The sequence below is a fragment of the Lutjanus erythropterus genome, chromosome 2 (assembly GCF_056507025.1).
Source record: "Lutjanus erythropterus isolate fLutEry1 chromosome 2, fLutEry1.hap2, whole genome shotgun sequence".
Classification (NCBI taxonomy): domain Eukaryota; kingdom Metazoa; phylum Chordata; class Actinopteri; order Lutjaniformes; family Lutjanidae; genus Lutjanus; species Lutjanus erythropterus.
The window spans coordinates 21,099,087-21,116,958 of record NC_139318.1 but is presented as its reverse complement, the minus strand read 5'-3'; the positions used below and the strand labels follow the sequence as shown (position 1 = coordinate 21,116,958).

The 17,872-nt window shown below is 39.0% G+C and overlaps 2 protein-coding genes across 2 annotated transcripts; one reads left to right on the top strand and one right to left on the bottom strand.

The window, feature by feature from the left end:
- Positions 1-1,322: 1,322 nt before the first annotated feature.
- Positions 1,323-10,367, top strand: nelfcd (negative elongation factor complex member C/D). The gene is made up of 15 exons (XM_084731846.1): positions 1,323-1,538; positions 3,277-3,386; positions 3,595-3,704; positions 3,831-3,940; positions 4,079-4,186; positions 4,692-4,844; positions 5,772-5,902; positions 6,200-6,365; positions 6,461-6,595; positions 6,843-6,982; positions 8,405-8,519; positions 8,605-8,700; positions 8,793-8,933; positions 9,648-9,777; positions 9,996-10,367. The coding sequence occupies exons 1-15, from the start codon at positions 1,482-1,484 to the stop codon at positions 10,028-10,030; spliced, it is 1,737 nt and encodes a 578-aa protein (XP_084587972.1). The 5' UTR covers positions 1,323-1,481; the 3' UTR covers positions 10,031-10,367.
- A 1,709-nt stretch (positions 10,368-12,076) lies between these two features.
- ctsz (cathepsin Z) lies at positions 12,077-17,872 on the bottom strand. Its single transcript, XM_084731834.1, has 6 exons — positions 17,638-17,872; positions 15,907-16,070; positions 15,495-15,674; positions 15,254-15,404; positions 14,344-14,506; positions 12,077-12,788 (listed from the first exon to the last, which is right to left on the bottom strand). Exons 1-6 carry the CDS (start codon positions 17,763-17,765, stop codon positions 12,663-12,665), a joined length of 912 nt encoding a protein of 303 aa, XP_084587960.1. The 5' UTR covers positions 17,766-17,872; the 3' UTR covers positions 12,077-12,662.

The following is a 17,872-nucleotide window of genomic DNA, read 5'->3' as shown; positions in this document are numbered from 1 at the left end:
ACTTGGTTTGTTAACAAGTTACAGAGCTGTTCATAAACAGGCAAGAGACGATATACGATATATATACGATATGCTTTATTGTCCCCATAGGGACTCAAATGCTGCACACAACATGCCTCCACAGTGTGATAAAACAAACAACATAATAAATAAATTGCACATTACAAGATATTGCACATACAAATACATAACACATATTGCACATACCCTGTGGTAAAAAAAAAACCCATGAAACTATTGCACAATCCCTGCAGCCTCATGCAACAGCACTATTTAAAAGTTTAATGGAGGCGGGAACAAATGAATGACATGAAAGACACAAGCGAAAGTTCCCTTGAAAATAAAACATGAACATTAAAAATTATTTATTTTATTTTGATTGATTTATTTATTTTTGTAATCTTTGTGTCTTTGTTTTAAAGGAGCCAAAAACGGCCACTCTTGCAAATATTTGATCTAGAGATCACAAGTTAATTATTTTGTCATCTGAGATAACAAAGCTAATCTGTTCATGTTCATTCTCCACTTATAGTTTTTACAATAATCTTGTGATTTTTTTTTTCTTAATAATTTTTTGAGTGACATTTTTTTAGAACTGTTTTTATTTCAGTTTTGATGTGGAGGGGATGGGTTTGAAGGGAGGAGGCAAAGAGTTTTATTTACATATAATATGCAAGGAAAGTCTGTTTCTCTGTACTGTTGATTTTTTCACACACAACTGGAGTATCTTAATTTATTCTAGTCTGTATTTGTGCACATGATAAAACAGTAGTAAGTTCAGGTATTTCGACAAACATCACATTTTTGAAAAGAAGCCTGTCTTAGCAATACACTATTACATATGTTGTTATAACGTCAAACATTTCGTGTTATAACATGATGACTTATTGTTATAACATAAAACGTTTCATGTTATATCACGTTATAACAGGAAACGTTTCTTGTTGTACAGCATGCTATATTTGTTTTATAACGTGAAACGTTTCATTAGACCATTGTGCCTGACAGACGTAACTCAGGACACAGCCCCGTTTAGTCTTAAAAGAAGTCGTGTCTAAAAGGGAACCCTAGACACGCGAAAGAAATCGTGAGAGTAATCGGTTTTAATGAGCTTTTCTTCAGCACCTACCAAGGGACAAATATATCCCTAAAATCGTTCAAACCACAGCATTCTGACATTATGAAACGTGATTAGTTTGCGCAAGGTGCACCGTGAAGACACAACGCGTACAAACCTCGCGAGAGTTTCTCAAATCAAACGTTCCCTTCTAGACACGACATTCAAAATGGGGGGCGTGGCCTGCTGTGCACCGTCTCGCCATTTTCCGCCTGTTGTTGTTAGCCTGCTAGCTAAACAAGCTAGCTACTTTCAGCATCTTGACCGCTCAGCATCATCAGTGGTAAAACAAGTCACACCTCAAGATTTAAACCGTACGGCACGGTTATTGTAGCTAATTGAACGGTTCTCCTTTCCCGTCATCATGGACGAGGAATATTACAGCGGTGGTGGAGACTGGGAGGGCACAGACGGTAACTTGGTGAGATATGACTTGTTGCTGTTTGGCTGCACAGTCGATTAGCCAGGTAGCATTATCTTAGCTACAGCTACACAAGCCACTGGCATGTGACATGACATGAACGTTCAGCTAACACGGAGGTGATGTACAAATATAAATGTGTTCACACAGCTGTACTGATGAGACGGTTGGAATCCACAGCAGCTTAGCGGCACTGTTAGCTAGCTAAAGGCTAACCTATGTTACAGCCGGTGGACACATTGCAGGTGGTGTCTCGAAGGGAACGCCAGACCCGCGAAAGAGCCCGTGGAAGATCTCGCGAGAGCGATTACGATAACTCAAATCATGATCTTTTCTTAATTCTTAAGAAGTGTTTTCTGTCCACAGACCTTACCAAGGTTTATTCACAGTGTTGTCACATTATATATCATAATTCATTTGTACAAGGTGCACATTGACGATTCAACGCACACAAATCTCGTGAGAGCTTCGCAGATCAATGGTTCCCTTTTATATAGGACCCATGTTCCACCTTTACTGTTAGCAATGCAACATTAACTTAATAACAAACCTTTTGTTTTGTTATTAAGTTAATGATGCATTGCTAACAGTAATGCAATATTAACTTTATGACAAACATTTTGTTTTGTTTCTGTTTTGTCCGTTATGTAAAATTAAAAAGTGAAATCATCTGAAGCTCTGCAGCAGAAACCACGTCTTGCTACACTCATACACGTCTGTCAAATATATGTTTATAAAGGCAAATCCAAAAGTAGTCGCATGTATTTATTTATTTAACATGTATTTAATTAGATAAGTCAAAAGGAATGAAAAGTCCATTTGTTGTGGGCATTTAGCAAACTTTACCTTCAGCGTACTTTACATGTAATGATGCTCTAAACAGTCATACAACTTCACCAATAAATGTCTGTAGCAGATAAAACATTTTGTTCAATTTGGCAGATGGGCCTTTTCATATTAAGAAATATAAGACGAAAAAAAATTTATGTTAAAGATTGTGAGGGATTAAATTGACATGATTACATAATATATTTCCTGTTTTTTTAATTCACTGCCAGGTACCAGTGACTCAGTGTTTACCATTTTAAAGCCTTATACATAAACTTCAGAAAACTGTGTCTGGTAGAAATGGACAGGGACGTACTACAGCCCCTGAATACATTTGTCAGTAGACAGCTTGTCCAAAATCAATAGTTCTAAGAAAAAGTACTTCATGGTGTTAGTCATATAGCACTTGTCAGTGCTGCTGTCACGCCATACATATTATTGCATTTAAAAGACATAAGGGGGATAGTGTGTTGCTATTCTCAAGACAAAAGACCCATTGCAGAAGCATAAACAGATGTGTTAGAGCCAGACAGAAAGATCGGTAGATATTATTGGCCTAGTGCAGCTATTTCAGTAGGCTGTATCTGTATCCCCTTAGATGTTGTCCAATATTTTTTTACATAATGCATTTTTTGTTTTTTTAAAGTATCATAGGAAGTATTTTATGTATATTTGATCCTTAATTCAAATTGTCCTATTTGTGCTTTTCTTAAAAAACAAAAAATCATAGTTATTTGTAATTATTAAGAATATCTGTGACTGTTTGCTGTTTCAGTGCCCTAATGTCATAAAGAATATTGACCAATACATGAATATAAGATTTTCTTTATTCCCTACTAACAGTATCAGTGGTGGCATCATCCACAAAGATCCAGTATTGGTTGGGCTCTAAAATGTATGTATGTTTCAGGAGGATTATGTTGAAGGGGAGAATGATGGGAAAACCCAGGAGGATTGCTTGCAGAAATTCTCCAGCAGGGATTACATCATGGAGCCTGCCATCTTCAACACACTGAAAACGTAAGAACCTGTTTTCTCATACAAGACTTAATATTAAGTGTTATACACTCATGGATAGTCATGGACCCTTCATCGCTCATCCCTGTGCAATATTCACAACATTTCTGCATCAAAACAAGACTACACAGGACGACTAGTGATTGGACACATGAATCATAAGGACCGACCGACTGAGAGTGGGATGATAGAAACCCTCTTTTTCCTATAGGTATTTCCAGGCAGGTGGATCTCCAGAACATGTCATCCAGCTTCTCTCTGAGAACTACTCTGCTGTGGCTCAGACCGTTAATCTGCTTGCAGAGTGGCTCATCCAGATGGGTAGGTGGCAGACTGCAAGGGCCTGCAGTGTTTTCTGATCTTTGAGTCATCGTTGACACTACGACTCCTTCCTTGTGCCTTATGATGATCTTTCAGTAGTCCGTAATTTCTTTATTTTGTCTGCAGGTGTAGAGCCCGCTCAGGTCCAAGAGAGAGTAGAAAATCACCTCAAGAGTCTCTTGATAAAGCACTTTGACCCTCAGAAAGCAGACTCCATTTTCACAGTAGAGGGAGAGGTGAGACTTCTGAACACGCAGTTGGGATTTTACAAGTGATCACAAATCCTGAACATCTTACGCGAAAGGTTTCATGTTAGGGTTACGTATAAGTGAAGCTCTTCTGAACCAAACCAACCGAGTCTCCTGCGTTTTCAGACTCCTGCTTGGCTTGAGCAGATGATAGCACACACCACATGGAGAGATCTTTTCTATAAACTGGCCGAGGCTCACCCAGACTGCCTGATGCTCAACTTCACTGTGAAGGTATGACACTGGTAATAACAGTGATGGCCTGGTAGTTATGTAATTATGTGACTGTCCTTGAGAATGGAGGACTGAATTTGAAGTTTCTCAAGTCAGCAGCATGTGATTTTGTTCATTTGCTGTGAGAATAAAAGGAAGCAAGAGTTTATTTATAGTTACTTTCCTCATCAGATAAATAGAAATAGGTTAGTGCTGAAACAATAATTTAATCAATCAATTTCTGTCCTTGTCTTTTCAAGTAAATCTTTTAGAATTTTGCTTGCTAAATGTGGGGATTTAGTTGCTTCCTAAATTTTGTATCACTATAAATTGAATATCTTTGGGTTTGGGGGTTTTGACAGACAAAATAACAATTTAAAGATGCAGGTGTGTCTTTTGGTAGTTTGAGATTTTACAGACTAAACAATAGTTTTTCAAAAATAAAATCATTAGTCGTTAAATGAAAATTAATGTCTTGGAAGGGTCTATTTGCGTTAGTCATGTTTTTGTGTGGATGTGTGTGAAGCTCATTTCAGATGCAGGTTATCAGGGTGAGATCACCAGTGTGTCTACAGCATGTCAGCAACTGGAGGTTTTCTCCCGGGTGTTGAGGACGTCTTTGGCCACGCTGCTGGATGGAGGAGAAGAAAACCTGGAGAAGAACCTGCCAGAATTTGCTGTGAGTCTTCTGGTCAAAATACATGGGGCAAGAATATGATGTGTCACTAAATTATTTTGAGTCCTGCTTCTTTTTACTTCAGAGTGAGGATTTACTTTTGTCTTTTCAGGTATTAAATCCTCTGTATTGCACCTTAGTACCTTGCAGTTCTTTTGACATTTACAGGTCTATGTGTAAAATTTATGGGGATCTTTCGGCAGAAAGTAATATAATATTCAAGTTTTCATTTGTCTAATAACCTGAAAGTAAAAGTTGATGTGTTTTTGTTGCCCTAGAGTCAGTTGTTTATAACTGCAGTGGGTGCAGGTCCTCTTCCATGCAGGTCACCATGTTTCTACAGCAGCCCCGACTAGACAAACCAAACACTGCCTATAGATCTGGCCTTTCACATTTTCTGCGAGTTTCACAGCCACAGTAGGTTTTTGTGCATGCAAACAAGGGGACAGTATTGTGAGTTTGCAGATTGCAATCACCTCATCTCAGAGGCCACTGAATCCTACACACAGGACCTTTATAAACCCAGATTGTAGTGCTGATTAGTCTCTTGACAGAAAATTATCAATACGTTTGATAATCATTTTTTAGTCAATTATCAAGCGAAACTGCAAACATTCACTGATTTCCGCTTCTGAAACGTGAATTTGCTGCTGCTTTAGATGATCATTTATTGAATATATTTGAATTTTGGAGTGTTGGTCAGATGAAACAAACAATTTGAAGATGTCGTCCTGGACTGTGATGGCTCTTTTTCACTCTTCTTGTGACATTTTATAGACATTTTTTATAGACTCACTCGCTATAGATTTACCAGTTTAGTCCCAAATGAAAATAGCAAGTCGTGTTATATTAGCACCACAGAGTATAAAAGTCACTCCTGTGACTGTGTGTTATCATCCTTGCTGAGTTGTTCCCTCATCTCTCTTGCAGAAGATGGTCTGTCATGGTGAGCACACGTACCTATTTGCCCAGGCAATGATGTCCATCCTCGCTCAAGAGGAACAGGGAGGTTCAGCTGTTCGTAGGATCGGCCAGGAGGTGCAGAAGTCGGCGCATGAGAGGTACCTCTGTCCCCTTTTCAGCAGAATTTCACCATAACATGTCTTGTTTTATAATGTTTCAGGAGGTAAAATTGTTCAGTGAAGAGTAAAAGATCACAGGAGTGGATGAGTTTATCTGGATGAATACTCCCTTCTTGCAGCAGGACCCAGGACACTGCCTGTTTCAGAAACAGAGAAGCATCTATTTTTTAATGATATTAGGTGATGAAGTTCAGAGAAGTGTCAAGAGAAGGAAGTAGGTTGGGTTGTGTGGGTAAATTTAACTGTTGATATTAACGCCGTGGTTGTGGTTCTCAGAGGTCACGATGCCAGTCAGATAACCCTGGCACTTGGTACAGCAGCAGCCTACCCTCGAGCCTGCCAGGCACTGGGTGCCATGTTGTCTAAAGGAGCCCTGAATCCTGCAGATATCACTGTTTTGTTCAAGATGTTCAGCAGCATGGACCCGCCTCCTGTGGAGCTGGTGAGGGCGGAGCATCTTTAACCCTGATCACGTCCACTACATGCTTGTTATTTAAGGTGCAGCTGACTTTAATAGTTTATCATCCTCGTCTTTAGATCCGAGTGCCAGCTTTTCTGGACCTGTTCATGCAGTCACTCTTTAAACCTGGATCAAAGATCAACCAAGACCACAAACACAAATACATCCACATCTTGGCCTACGCTGCCAGTGTGGTTGAAACCTGGAAAAAGGTACAAAAAAGAATGTGCTGATGTTTCTCTGTGCTGTTGAATAAGTTAGATATAAAAAAGTTAGTGACAGTAGTTGGTTGTTAGTTCAACTAAATTCCAATCATGGTAATTTTCAGTTATTTGATTTATCTAAACTGGCTGAAGTAGCTAATTTAAATGATTTATTTCCTTACCAAATTCCCATGCTCCTTGTTTTCATTTCAGCACCACAGCTGCCTTCCCTAAACTTCTTTCTTGTCAATCACAGAACAAGCGAGTCAACATCAATAAAGATGAGCTGAAGTCAACTTCGAAGGCCATAGAGACTGTGCACAACCTGTGCTGCAACGAGAACAAAGGCGCCACAGAGCTGGTGGCTGAGCTCGGCACTTTGTACCAGTGCATCCGGTGAGTAGACGGCCAAGATCTTGTTCCTCAAAATCCTTAAATCTGTTATTATTGTAATTAGTTAATAAATTAGTGCAGTTAGTTGCCACTTAAAACTGACATAAATAACTTAAAACTAGAGATGGGAATTCATAAAATTTTAAGCATAATACCAATGCAATTATCAATTCTCGTGCAATTCCTGAAGGCAGGTAACCTACCGAAATTCAGTTTTTTTCTGCCGTTGAAAAATGGTGCAAACGTTTCACTAGAAATTTTGTGACTGCACAGTGACACTGATTCAGCCTTCCTTTCTTTGTTCCCTTCTCTCCTTGTGCAGCGTCAAAAGGCTTTGCTGACTCTGAGCTGAGGAGCAGTTTGAGTTGGCTGTAGCCTGAGAGCTAAATTTCGTTAACAGTCTGATATCTAAAAAGGATGAAATGAGAGAATATTTCTACAGCATTCATTCTCATTTATGTTTTTTTAATCAAAGAAAAAAAAATCTGCTAAGCCTGCCTATTTACCCACTGCTCGGTTGGGAAGCAGTGGCAGCTGCATGTAGTGTCAAATAAGCTTATGTTGCTGGTGTTTCCTTTCTTGATTGATTGACGCGATCATTTTACAGACATTACAACAACCACTGTTGTCATCTTTCTCATGAAATGAAGCCACACTTTGGACTGGTTATTCCTCACCACCAGGACTCCTGCTTATTGCAAGTTTCCAGCAGCATAGGTCATTGTTTTGCAACGTGCAACTGTCAGAAAAACATGTCCACATCAATAAAAAGAGTCAGTAAGCTCGGTGGCATACGATTCAGATGGCTCTGACAATATGGAACTGGTTCTCGATTGTCATCTGTACTTAAAACCCAATGTGAATGTCAATACTTGGGTGAAAAGTCCTTGAAAAAATATAGCTTACAGTTTATTCAGACCAGAAAATAAAACTTGAAACAAATTGTATTCAGGAGGTTTATCTAATGCGATGTAACTTTTTTCCTGATCACTCAGAAATTATTTATTGATTTTGATCTTACTGCTAGTGGCTGGGTATCATTTCAGATTTTCCAATACTGTGGCTGATGTGATAGAGCTTTTGTGCTGTTAACAAAAGTATCCTTATTTCAATACCTTAACTTTGTTGAGCATAAGAATGCAAAACCAATTTGTAACAAAATGAGACAAACTGCAAACAAGTATTTTGTCTAAACACAAATCAGGTGCACAAGAACTTTGTCTAAAAATAATTCATGAGTTTGATTCCGAAAGTATGATTTAAATTAGGAAATATATTATCCCCTCAAAATATGAAGACTTTACGTTGAGTGACAGCTTTTTCATACTTGGCGGACACTTAAGTTGAACTACAGAAGAACTGACAGGCAGCCCTACTCATCTCTGACTGATCCCGCTGACTTCATGTTTGTGTGTTTGTGTTCAGCTTTCCAGTTGTTGCTATGGGGGTGTTGAAATGGGTGGACTGGACGGTGTCTGAGCCGAGGTACTTCCAGCTGCAGACCGACCACACCCCGGTTCATTTAGCTTTACTTGACGAGGTATGACATAACCACCAGATGAAACTTTGAACTTTCATTATTTAAGTTTGTGATGAAATTCAACATGAACGCTTCCTCCACACAGATCTGTACTTGTCACCAGCTGCTGCACCCGCAGGTCCTCCAGCTGCTCATCAAGCTCTTTGAGACGGAGCACTCTCAGCTGGACGTCATGGAGCAGGTGTGTGTTGTCTCACTCTGATGTTTCTTATTCCAGTTTTCAACAGAAGTAGGTTTGCTGAACTGTGTGCTGGTTTCATTTCCCCCCCTCAGCTGGAGTTAAAGAAGACTCTGCTGGACCGAATGGTTCATCTACTGAGCCGTGGATACGTCCTGCCTGTAGTCAGTTACATTCGAAAGTGTCTGGAGAAACTCAACACGGACATCTCCCTCATTAGATATTTTGTCACAGAGGTAACAGCAGCTTCTGATCTTGATAAGTGTTGAAAAGACAAAACATAGGAAATTAAATGACGTCTGGTTTACATGTAACAATATTTTCCTCGCTGAAGTTCAAGGCTGTCTGCAGGTCCTGAAAGTCTTAAATTGTTTTAAATACTCAGGGCCGTAAAAATGTCGTGTTTAAAGTGTATAAACTTGAGGTAAATTCACCTAAACAAATAATAATCTCAATAATTTACCAAATGACTGTGTGAAAACCAAGTGAAAGGGGTCAAGCTTATGATTATTGTTGTTGTTGTTATTATTATTATTGCTTTTTTTTAACTTACAACTTCACTGGTTTGGTCACTCTCACTGTTCTCATAGCATCATTGTTGGCTGCAGCAGGCAGCTGTTTTCAGTGAAAAACCTCTTAAAACCCACTGTACACCAACTGCCCAGCATCAAATGGCAGACAGTTAAGTTGAGGTCAGACTGCAAGAGTTTTGGGCTGATTTACCTCATATTCACTCTTCCAGACAATGTGAGGAGAAATCTGGTCTGTTCAGCCCTGATTATCTGGTAATGTGAGGGGTTTACAGATTCATTCTCACACCTTCTGACCTGCTCACAGACTGATTGGCGCTATCCACATAATTCCATAACACCATCAGAAAACATTTGTTACTTGTGCATTAAAACAAACCTTAGACCAGAATAATTCAACTCCACTTTTGCTCTTCATAGGTGCTGGACGTGATCGCACCTCCCTACACATCAGACTTTGTTCAGCTCTTCCTCCCCATCTTGGAAAATGACAGCATCGCAGGAACAATCCGCACAGAGGGAGAGCACGACCCTGTCGCAGAGTTTATTGGTAGGTGACATGTTAACAGAAGTTTGCAGCATCCTGATGAAGTCAGGGCTTCCATGCATATAAAAACTTTGCAAGTACATAAAAATAAGTAGGAAGTGGTTTTCACATATTAAGATGGACAGTAAAACTAGAACATAAAGTAACTGTTTAAAGGTTGTTTAACTTCGTAAACTTCCCCTCATCACATTCTGACGCGCAGGTAATTATTTGTTTTTCAGCTCATTGCAAGTCAAACTTCATCATGATAAACTGATGTGGAGAGGACACTGAAAATGTTCTTGTTGGAGACTTTACCAGAGACATAAGAGAGGACAGATGATATCTACGATTATATCTCCACGGTAACCAAATGCTCTGCTTGATGTGAAGCACATTGCTTGGAGACCGACTGTTCAGTTTGACCAAGTGAATGATTAGTTTCTATTGAGGCGACAAGAAGACAAATGTCAATGAGCTGCTGGAAGAGTACAGTAATATGACAGACTGAAGCCTCTGAAGATGCAGCTAAACGTTTTCTTTTTCACATGTATATTTGATTTTCTATATTTTATGTTGGTTCAGCCATTTTAAAATAAAAACCTGAATATGTAGTTTCTGCATTCTTGAATTTTTATCCAATCATAAAATCCAATTAAGAAAAGCCATGAATATTAGCACCGTCCTGCAATCAGACATTGTTATCAAACTTACGTAAGTGTCTAAAATTTTAAGGGGATGGTTTGGATTTTTTTGAGGTGGAGTAATATGATGTCTTTATCCATCGTCAGTGAATTATCTATAGTAAATGGCACGGCACACCCCCAGTTTGGAAAAGCAGCAAGAGCACTGGTGTACTGCTGAGGACAGGTCCTGCGGCAAAACATTTTAACTACAATAAAATCATTAGCAGTCTATTTCTACACCATATTTAGAATATTTTCATTACTTTATTGCCATCAGACAGAGTCCTTTCCAATGGGAAACCACTGTTATATACCCAAGGTGTTGCTCTCTCCACCTAACCACACTCCAAAGGCAAAATCTGTCATTTTACCTCTCAGAACATGGAGTTGCTGGTCTGCCACCGACTCCATCTGTTAGTTGGTGTGTGTTATTGTTTGACTTCTCTGCTTTAAAAAGTTAGTTCGTGAGAGCGAGGCTTGCATAACAACGGGTTCCTGTTGTAAAAGGCTGTCTAACGGCATGGTAAAATGGTAAAATTATTCTATGTATAGTGTACACTTAAAGTGATTTTTTGGGGCATTTTTTGTAGGTGTCTAAAATACATTTTGTTGCTGATCCTGTCCACAGCAGTACTACTATAGCTTCCTGCACTGGTGCTCCTGCTGTTTCTCCAAACTGGGGGTGTGTTGATCACCATCTGTTGTAGGTATACTGGCTATGAATAAATACTTCATACAACCCCACTTCAGATGATTCAAACTATCCCTTTAACAGCAATAAAACTAGTTCCCCATTGTGGCTCAAGACTGCACACGTCATGGTAAGTCTCATTTTCTCAAATGCAGTTTTAAATAGTGTCAGTAAATATGGATCTGAAACTGGATCTGCACCAGATGAGCTTTTTTCATAGCACAAAGCAAGAAACCTTTGAAATTGTGGCCGTTATAATTTGATGATTGCCACATGCAGTAGATGAACAGTGGATAAGTGGATTATGCTGCAGGAGCGTCCTGAAAAGTTACTAAGAAACTTTATAGTCATGTCACCAAAACAATCATTTTCTGGGGAAAACTCAGCTTGTTTATGACCACGTTTCAGCTGAGGTTGTTATAAAAAAAAAAAAATGAACTAGGTGTAGAAAAAAAATACAGTTTAGTTTAGTTTACTGAAATAAGAATAAAACTTTAGATAAGTGAAAAGATATTTAAAATAAAAATATATAGGAAGTGTTTTTAGTTTTAGTCTTTGGCCAAATTTGTCAACACAAGCAGCATGTGGGACATTGGTGCACATGTGTTGTGTCTGTAATGTAACAAACACTGAACTCATACTGAAACTGATAAAAACTAAAAGCAAACATGTTTAAACACTATAATGAACAAACTGAAACTGACTTGAAAAGAAAAATCAAAACTAAATAAAACTATAACTGCTCTGGTTTCAGCCCTAGTACAGACAAAGTGAGTGACTGATACTCAAAGGACAGATTTTGTATGGAGCATCACTTTTAACTGTTGTGTTTATTGGCAGTTTGTACATTTTTTACAGAATTTCTGGTGTGTAGATTGTTCAGTATGAAAAACAGCAAATTACATAAATCTATACGTGACTGCAAGTTCGTTCATGTAAGGCACACTTATTTTTTTTTTTTCAGTTTGAGTCTAAAAATCCTCCATCAGGGTGTAGTGCAATATTGTCAATACATTAACACCACACACTGAAAACATTCAGTGTCGCAGCAGTGTAGAACAAATCATAATAAAAACACCATGTTCTTTGGCTGAGTCAGTTTGCACTAAAAAATCTAAGCTATGAAAAGCTGTCTGTGTCCTCTTGATAATGTAAACTGAAGAATTTCTGGCATCTTTTCAGAGTAGAGTGGCTGTTCAAGCATGCACTGCTTGAATTTGCTGAAGCACAGATATTTTTTTTTTACTGATGTGTTTCACTCCTCCCACCCAGTTTATACATTTCAGACTGTTCAACAGCCCGCAGACCTTACAGTGGTTAAACTCCAAATATCTGCATTGATTCAAGCAGGTCTGACATCCAGCTGAAGACCTTGGCACTGAAATGTGACCCCTGATTACAAGTGTAAGACATAATTTCAAATACCTAAAAAGAAAAATCTGGACTTATTCCCTTTTGAACAGTTTGCATATAAAGAAAGTGCCCTCTACCCAACACAGGAAGACATGAGAGCATGCAGTGGGTGCTGTTCTCTACAGGTAAGACTTGGGGACGATTGGGTCTCCGTACATGCAGTCCTCCTCCACTGCCAGGTTGTATTTGCTGCCACTTCCTCCTTTGTAGGCACTGGTCACGATCCTGAGCCAGCCCTTCTCACCCTGAGGAGAGGAGGGGGGAAAAGTCATGGATTAATCATTTTTTGAGCCAAAGCAGCAAACATCCTCCAGCTTCAGCTTCTCAATTGTGAGGAACTGCAGGTTTTCTTTGTTTTGTGTGATAGTTAAATATCTTTGGGTGAACTTCAGCTTGTTCCCACACCGATAAAAGTATAAGAAATGCCTCGGACACAGCTTAAAATGCTGGATCAGGCGATTACACCAGTCTATGCACCAATCAGGTATCACATATTTTATGAATCCTGACCTTTTTTATTCTTTTGCTGTTATTTTTAAACTCACTAGTATTGGATTAGTACTCTGTAATGGCCAATATCTAAAATTCAGGTATCGGAAAGAAAAAAGAAAATGGTATTGAACATCAAGTAGCATTCCTAGCCTTGGACTCTGAACTAGTGATGGGCATTTTTCAAAAAAATTCAATCAGCTGGTAAATCACAATAATCATGTATGAATGTATAGAGTCACTTTTAACTTCCACTGCATAATTTTTTGAGTTGGACAGTGGATTCAGAGGAGTCACAAAAACCTAATTCTGTTCCTACTTTCACAAATCAACAAATTGATATCCGTCTATGCTGTTTTATCTGATTTTCATCACTGGTTTGAAGTGGTTAAAGCTCATCTTGAAAAAGGTGATGTCATGTATTCTGCGCACCAATCAGAATTTAGCAGTATTTGAATATTAATGAGGAAGGAAACCCAGGCACTTGGGCTGTTTTTTTTTTTAAATACATTAAGAATGAGATAATATTAAAAATGTATTCATATTTTTTTCCTTAATTATGCGGACATATCCAGTTACACAATTCTTACCTGCTGAGAGGAGATACACTGCATCATATCATATCTGTATATTCATTATAACAGAAACACTACAATGTCATTTGTTTGGCTTTGTGATAGTATGGGATTGTGTGTATGTCTCTCTCTCTCTCTCTCTCTCTCTCCCCCTTCATGCGTCTGTGACGGCTGCACTTTAGTCGGCATACTGTCAAGGCTTGTTGCAGTTAACCGAGTTCGATAAAATCTGTTATTTTATGTTATATGAGCCTACTGGTGAACAATTCAATTTTTGTCTATTATTATGATGTCATATTGAAAATTTGTTATGAACCACAATAACATTGCTGTTGTTCATGAATTCATGCATATTACTTATTATCAAAAAGTTTCGGGCAGGTTTTGAGCAATTCTTGGGCTGGAAACCAACAAACCAATCTGGCAACACGTCAGGGCTTTGAACAAAGCGTGTCTAAGTATGCCGGAATTTTAAATGAATTAGACATTTTAATAAAAGCCTTTTTGATTTTTCCTTCCTCGTCATTACAGTTTATTTTTTGGAGTGCCTGGATGGCCTTCCTGATTATTCTGTTTTCAAAGAGCACCCAACACATTGTTTATCTGAATAAACAGCACATCCACACAGTCCTGATGAAGAAGATTAACTGAGTTTTGACCATTAAACTCTTAATAAATAATACCAAAGATAATTGTTCTTACAATTCTACAATTCCTACATTCACTTAGGACTTACCCATGGCTCTCCCCAAGAGTTGCGTACAATCCAGTATTCAACTCCGTTCTCCACTCCCCAGCCTGCCACAGACACAATGTGGTTGATGAAAGGACTGTCCTGATATTCAGAGTACAGACCTCCGGTGTAGGCATCCAGCTTGTCTGTGGCCATGATCCCACAGCTGGAGAGAAAACAAACACCACACATCACTGACTAGAGAGAGATAAAACACTGGAATGAAGATGTGTGTGTGTATATGTTAATTTAACGTTCTACTGCTGTGGACTTCAACAACAACGACAGGGTGACTGGAGGGACTGGACGGACTCAGCAGCTGAATATTTATGTTTATATTAAATATTTTTAGTTGCAGTTCCTCTTAATTTGGCCCAGTTTCTAACTGTTGAGCTACAGACCAAACATTTGCCATTTGCCAGATATTGCAGTCTATAACACTAGTGTCATAGACCATTTGTGCATTAATTATCTAAAATCTGGCCTGTATGTACTATATCTTTGATCATTACTCCCCGTTTAAGCCCACAAATTAGACATTCAATTACTTGATTTGTTTCTATTTTTCAACATCAAGGGTTTCTTAGGAGGTAGAGGAGATAAAAAGGCCTAGTGTGTATGTGTGTGTGAGTCTACAATATCCAAACAATTAATATTTTTTTTGACTAGTTGGCTGGTCAAAAAAAGTTGTCAGATTCGAACACTCTTTCTCCTGATTTTCAATCGCAACGGGACATTTACCACTTTTCATGTATTGTCCTTGACGTGTGAGGAACTCATATGGTACATGTTTGTCTCTGCATGCCACTGGTCTGGAAGGTGCATGCAGGCTCCTTTCAGTCTTTGGGTTAGTGGGTGTTTTTATGGGGCCGTCTGCTGCTGTATAAAAGAAAAGCATAAATACAATGCAAACCTAATGGGTCCTCTAGCGTAAATCTCTGCCATCATCTTCTCCCTCCCGCTCACATCTCCATAATCTCCCACTTTCCACAGGGTGTAGTTCTTTACAATGTTGCACACTCCAAAGGTGGTGCAGGTGCCACACTGGTTGAAGGGTTTGCACTCTTTAGAGAGGGACAGAGAACATAAAACAACTCAGACTCAGACAGTGTTAGTGATTGTAACCATTACATAGTACACTGAAGGAGCCTCACCCTGGTCTTTAGCCTGGTAGTTGTTGCAGGTCTCGTCTGGGATCCCATGTGTGCTAGCGTACTCCCAAACGCCAGTGTGATCCCCTCCATGGCAACTGCCAGCACCACCACAGTCGATCACATGCTGGACAGAGAGATAGGCAGACGGCCACGCTCCTTTCCGCTTAATGTTGATACGATCTGGTCAGGGAACAAACACAGAGCTGAAATGAGAAATAAAACTAAAAACCGGGAAACCAGTTCTATTTATCAAGTCACTGCTGCATAAAGAGGAAGTGAAACTGTCACCCTACATTAAATTTTATCTGAACAGTCATGTGAGCCCAAGTTGTTCCAACCTGCCATCAAACCACAATTCGATTCAGCGTGTTTGAAAGTCACCAGTAGAAAAGGAAAATACACTGAGTCATACCTGCCATGGCGCTGGTGCTGCCATGGGCCCAGCAGGAGCCACAGTACTGGGGGATGTGCTGGTTGCGGGTGGTGCTCACATAGTTGGTGCCGTTGATGTTCCTCCAGTCCCATGCTTTGGGCAGATCAGAAATTTTTAAATACTCGTGAGGACGAGGAGAAGTCCTGTGAATGGACAGGTAATTACATACATTAGTTCTGCAGTAGCAACACACTCAATAATACACAAGACTAGGGCTGCAAGATATGGCAAAAAAGTCATATTGTGGTTATTTTGACTGAAATTGTGATGTGCAGTACCATTAGTGGGAATGATCATTTTTGAATTACAATTTCAATTTTTACTGGAAAAAAAAAATCATGATGATGTGATTCTTTCATCTGAAGATATCTGTTTTTGGGACAGGTGCCTCATTAAGATGCTGTTTTCTTACAGTTTTCCTTTGGGCAAAAATGTAAGAGTTGTTCTCTGTTTTAGATGACTGTAAGCTGACTGTCTTTGGGTTTGGGTCTTTGGTTTTGGGACTGTCTGTCAGACCAAACATGACATCAGATGACCTCTGATGGTCATTTAACACTATTTTCTGACATTTGATAGCCTAAATGATTAATAATAATAAAGACAGATTAGTCAACAATGAAAATCATTTTATTACAAGGATTGCAAATGTATTAAGTCTCTTTGTGAGCTGATAAATTACAGTACACAAATACTACATTTATGCTTGAGGTTGATAGAAATAAAGTCACCATTCCATAGTTTGGCCAGAGCACAGAGGAGTGTATTTTTCAAGATAAGGTCATCACGTGTCTTCATCAAGTGTTTTGTCCTGTCTAATACCCCAAAATGTTCAGCTCAGTATAATGTAACACAAGGAGAAAAAAGAAGCTATTTTTCACATTTGAGGAACTAGAAAAAAAATCTAATTATTGGCATTTATGCTTGACAAACCAATAACCAAATCAGTTATTAATAATTAAATTAGCTGTGTATTTATTTTCTGCCAACTGGATAATCAGTTATCATTTTAGCCTTTAAGGTTTATACTGATATTATCTTGAACCTAGTGCTGTAATGTTTAATTCGTGTCTTCCTGTTTCACACTGTACAATATGTAGCTTACAGTACTGGAGTCTTTAAAGCAGCGTTTAGGGTTTAGGGTTGATAGATAACATGTACACAAAATTTACAATCTAAAAGTTAAATGACTAAACACATTGTAAAATACTGTGATTGTTATAGTTTATTTATTCATTTTTATCCGACACAAGTCTTGACAGCTCTACTGTAGGGAAATAACCTGATAACTTCCTCAACCTGTGATTCAATACACCTCGTGATGTGTTTAAAATGATGACAAACGTTTTTGTTCAGTTTCGTTTGACTTCAAGCACTCAAGACCGTATCGGACCGAGCAGCTACTCAGAACCAAGTACTCAGGAAAACAAGAATGAACCCAAAACAAAACTCCCTGTTTTATCGAGTTTAACCCGAGTTGTATGTTTGTTTTTCCCCTAACTTCTCCACCCTGAGGTTAGCGCTGTTTTTGTCACATTTGACTTTGAACGTTATCTCTGCCTGCTGAGCTGCTGATAAACTAACGGCTTTCTGGAGCTAACGTTAGCTAGCTAGCATAATAACAAACAAGCTTTTCTCGCAACTAAGCTAACTAGTTTAAAACTCTTCGTTACTCGCGCATTTTAAAAAGGCAGTGAAATCTGTTGAACTTACCTCAGTCCGAAGTCGTTTCTCCTCGGTGTGCGGACATAACAGGGCTGCTTCTTGTTGAAAAACACTCCGGCAAAAACACCGGACAGCACGACTGAAAACAGTACAACAAACACAGCCGTCCGAGCCATTTTAACACCGGACCCGTGGGCTTCAATAAGAAGCGTTACAGATAAACAGAGAGGAGAGACCGCAGGCTGCCGTCGCTGTCAGAGACACAAACCACTGTGTGTCTGTG

Bases quoted from the DNA above. Each gene is read 5' to 3' on its own strand.
- nelfcd (XM_084731846.1), top strand. From the start codon at position 1,482: ATGGACGAGGAATATTACAGCGGTGGTGGAGACTGGGAGGGCACAGAC. The intron at 8,701-8,792 runs GTGTGTGTTGTC...TCCCCCCCTCAG, and splicing joins AGCTGGACGTCATGGAGCAG to CTGGAGTTAAAGAAGACTCT. The intron at 9,778-9,995 runs GTAGGTGACATG...TTTGTTTTTCAG, and splicing joins CCCTGTCGCAGAGTTTATTG to CTCATTGCAAGTCAAACTTC.
- ctsz (XM_084731834.1), bottom strand. From the start codon at position 17,765: ATGGCTCGGACGGCTGTGTTTGTTGTACTGTTTTCAGTCGTGCTGTCC. The intron at 16,071-17,637 runs GTAAGTTCAACA...GTCCATTCACAG, and splicing joins AGAAACGACTTCGGACTGAG to GACTTCTCCTCGTCCTCACG. The intron at 12,789-14,343 runs GTAAGTCCTAAG...TCCTCTCCTCAG, and splicing joins ACTCTTGGGGAGAGCCATGG to GGTGAGAAGGGCTGGCTCAG.